General features: G+C 28.0%; 1 protein-coding gene across 1 annotated transcript in view; it reads right to left on the bottom strand.

Annotated features, from left to right (window-relative positions):
- LOC107445558 (chymotrypsin B-like) overlaps positions 1–2,120 on the bottom strand; it is an 83,848-nt gene extending 81,728 nt beyond the window's left edge. The window contains exons 1-2 of the mRNA XM_071183621.1: positions 1,978–2,120; positions 106–257 (exon numbers count right to left, since the gene is read on the bottom strand). Of these exons, the coding sequence (XP_071039722.1) occupies positions 106–257; positions 1,978–2,029 (204 nt within the window). The 5' untranslated portion in view covers positions 2,030–2,120. The remainder of the gene's footprint in view (positions 1–105; positions 258–1,977) is intronic.
- Positions 2,121–4,196: the final 2,076 nt, after the last annotated feature.

The raw sequence follows: 4,196 nt of genomic DNA, 5'->3' as shown, positions 1-4,196 counted from the left end.
GTCCCATATCTCAAAAATAAACTCACCAGCTTATTTCATAACAAAATTAGGAATGAAAAGAAATTCTATATATATATATATATATATATATATAAATGAACGAACGTATCCATCCGGGGCTGTGATTTTATATTCGCACCACAATCCATGTGGATACACAGGATCATCATCATAAAAAGGACTTTTGATTTCTCCTAATGTTGTGGCATCGTATTCGTACACCTGAGGGCACTGGAACTGCCTATCTTGAGCAAAAACTAAAAAGAAAAATACCATTTATTTCAACATAAAACAAATGGTAATCATTTCGTATAATTTAAGAGCATTTTTCAAAAATATATTTAGTGTAAAAATGATAAACAAATAACTTCGTAAGATAATTTCGATATTAAAACGCACAACCTATATTGATGTTATTTTAATACAGGATTGTGAAATTGTTATTAGAGAAATTTTACTCCCAGAATTAGAGAAGCCATTTTCGTTTTGGATCCATCATTAAAAATTGTTGGAAAAACTCAGTCCCATTAAAGTTGAAAATGTATAACAAGTATATATAAATAAACATATAAATAAGTGCTAAATACGATTCAAAACTCATATAATTTCTGTTTCTTTATTTATTATTTGCTAAATCACGATGATTTTTAAGGCTTCTCGTACAAACAATGTCATGTATGGACATGGTTTTTTTAAGAACAACTTCATAAAGTCGGTAACGACATTTAGGGTAATTTATATTCATTAAACTTTTCTGACACTTAAATTTTGTTCTCCCGCCCGATAAGAGATAGTCTCTGGATAAATAGTTGGTTAATAAAGTAAGACAGATTACAAATATAAAACAAATATGGTACTATTCGTATTGAGTTTTGCGAAAACTTATAGTGTGTTAAAATGAATTTAAAAATTTGATCTCGCAAAGAAAATAAAGGTACAGAAGTGCATAACAAGCGTTAGCGTACAAATCATCGAACTTTAATCTAATTTTATAAGACTTCATATTTTACACCTTTCTTGAATTGAAATATCTGATACTGATCACCAAATATTCATTTTTAATGGGATTATTGGTAATCAAATTTTTCTTTAATGCTCACTTTTGTAACACTTTTCTCAATTATCGAATTTTTGCACGAAGTCCATTTTTTCTCTTGTTTTCTGAAGTTAGAATATGAAATCTCTAAAGCAGCAGTTTAGTAAATTTAAGTAAATTAACTTTAAACATACATGCTAATCTTTTTTTTGTGTGTGGAAAAGATTGCTACTTGTTTTTATTCCTTTCCCGCAATCATCCATCTGAGGAAATCTATAAATCTTCACATTTCCCTCAAACTTTTATTATCGTTTTGAATTCTGCCAGAAGACCGAGTTTTTAAGGCTGTCGTTGCCAACTGCACTCAAAATAATTCAAAAATCTCAGACTTTTGATCCGAGACTTTTCCAAAGATCTCTGAATGAATTGAAAAAATAAATCGATTTTGCATAGTTAAATAAGAGTAAAATTGAAAATTTCAGTGCTTCAAAAATATCCATTAAGAAGATTTTCACCGTTACTCTAAATTAGAAGCCCGCTCTTATATATTAGTTGCATTCATGAATGGTAATTGATCAAAATAAATGAAATTTTAATTATACATTTTCTGAAAATTATTACATTTTATATTTAGATTTTCACGTATATATTTTGTGAAAAATCTATAAAACATAGAAATAGATAGATCTTAGAAGTAAATTTGACTATTAAATCTGTTTTAATCATTAGTAAACATGTAAAAATAGCTATACTGTAGTAAATAATAAATTGAGAAAGAACATAAGTTCCTGCATAAAAATTAAAATCTTTACTCTTATGTAGTAGAATTTGTTTTTCATTTTTTTTTTTTTTTTTTAGATGTTTTTTTTTCTTTTTTCTTTTTTTTTTCTTTGTATGGAGAACGCAATACACAAATATTAAAGAAATACATTCTCACTTACCGAGATCATTGGTTAGAAACAAGGTAGAAATCAAAACTCCGATAACAATCATCTTTAAGAAAATTGTAATGCATAAATGATAATGTTCAAGTTTCTAATCACAAAAACAGGTGAAAAATTTCTCACGCTATCAAAGTTGCCGATTGCAGTGAACATGAATAACGTATTATGGAATGAGCTTATAATATGTAACACATTTAACTCGCATAGATTTATAACTCAGTCTAGTCTAGAGACAGCGAATATTGAATTTAGAAAAACTTGAGTTCTTAAATATTTTCTCTTTCAATAATAGCCACTTTTCTTTTCTTTTTGTCAGTGTATTTTATACTGCATCCCTTTCTTTAATTTTTTTTTGTGTTTTATTATTAATTCGTTTTTATTATTAATTCTTCTTTCTTTCCTTTTGTACCGAAATGCTCAATAAAAAGCATTTTTTTCTGCCAAACAAATGTCATTTTTATCTCATATAGCCTACTACCTCTGTCGATAATGTATCAATAATTCAAACGATTCTCCAGGTACAAGATCAATCCACAACCACAGTATCCTTTAATTATTTCAAGCAGTGTAAATGATTAATAAAATTAATTGGAAATTTATCAGAAATCAACTTAGTTTTTAAATTATCAACATCCTACTTAAAGTTGGATTTATTGATACATATACGTTTAAATCTGTGCAAAATTTGTCGATGAAAGACTCAAGGACGTAGGTAAGGGAGGAGTTTAGGGGGTTCAAACACCCCCCATTGTAAATGGCAATTTTTGATACTTTCTCAAATTACTCATTTTTTTAAAAAAAAATTTCGAAAAAATTTTTTTGCTTCCTTCAAAGTTTTTATTAGGTTTCACCACCTTAAAATTCATTTTAAAACAAGGCGAAAGCAATGCACCTATCCTTGTCACTCCCTTACAAAGATTTTTTTTTATTTCCAATGAGCTGCGCAATCGGTCTTGCCGATGAGCAGACCTAATGCGTTCTCCAGAGTTGGTATCCACTCTTTCAGGACCACCACAATGGGTGAGATACCGTTGGTCATGTTAATTTGGACGTCTAGTTTCTGCCACACTAGATGGCAGCACCGAGACTCTATTCCCTTACAAAGATAGCCGATTCCTTTTTACTACGGGAAAATGTCCACAGCTTTAAATGACCATGTCTTAACTATCCATATCTTGATATCTATGGGTACAGGTTGTAAGAGAAGATAACTTTTTTGCTTCAATTTGGTTATAAATGCTCCGCAGGGAATATTTTCTAGAATTTTGAGGGATCGCTTTTGGGATTGAAATAAGATGTAACCAGTGGATGGAGAAAGCATCACTTATAGGTAAGTTTAAAAAGGGGGTGACTCTCAAATCTAACTCTTTCACGACATTCAGTTAGTAAACTTTTACTAAGAAGCACTTAAATTTTCTTCAATCTATCTAGCTTATAGCAAATTTCTTTAAATATATTTATTTTAATTTAGTGGAATATTTCTTTTTTTTCTTCATACATTATTGTATTTACCTTTCATTACCATTTTATTCAACTTCCATACCAACATTTAATTAGTTGTGAAAATGATTCATTTATTTATTTTAAATTTAGTTTTTCATTCATTTCAAAACATTCTTAAATAATTTAATATGTCTAGAGGTTAGTTTATAGCTTACTACATTAAGTGGTGTATGTAAAGTAAGTCAAAAATTGAATTTTAAATGTCAATTTACTTCATAAATTAGTTCTCTCTATGGTTTTTATAATCATTACATTGTTATGTTTATTACAAAATAACTATTATTGAAAAAAGGTATTTAAATTTCACGAAAGCAGTAACTCTATACATATGATTAAAAAAATGAAACAAATTTGTTTTCGATTAACAAAGTAATATATATACTACAACAATTATACAAAGTTGCAGGTCAACAACTGAAAATCTGCTCCGATTTTCATACTTTTACATAATAAATATGAAATTAAAACATTTGAGCAATTTAAAAAAGTGAAAATGAAGTTGATAAATAAAATGAAATAAGTTATTTTAAAGTCAGTATTATGGTCATTGAAATTGCGTTGTAATGAAATTTAACATTAGGAAAAAGTTTAAAAGTAGAGTATTTTTTCTTATATAAATGCGGACCTACAAGCTTTTAAATTTAAACTTGAATATGGGATTTTGATTTGAAGATTGAGTGTAAGAAAAATATTTAATTAGTCGTAATTGATTC

The sequence above is a fragment of the Parasteatoda tepidariorum genome, chromosome 7 (assembly GCF_043381705.1).
Source record: "Parasteatoda tepidariorum isolate YZ-2023 chromosome 7, CAS_Ptep_4.0, whole genome shotgun sequence".
Taxonomy (NCBI): Eukaryota; Metazoa; Arthropoda; class Arachnida; order Araneae; family Theridiidae; genus Parasteatoda; species Parasteatoda tepidariorum.
The sequence above is the reverse complement of the archived record's forward strand: the minus strand, read 5'-3'. Positions and strand labels throughout refer to the sequence as shown.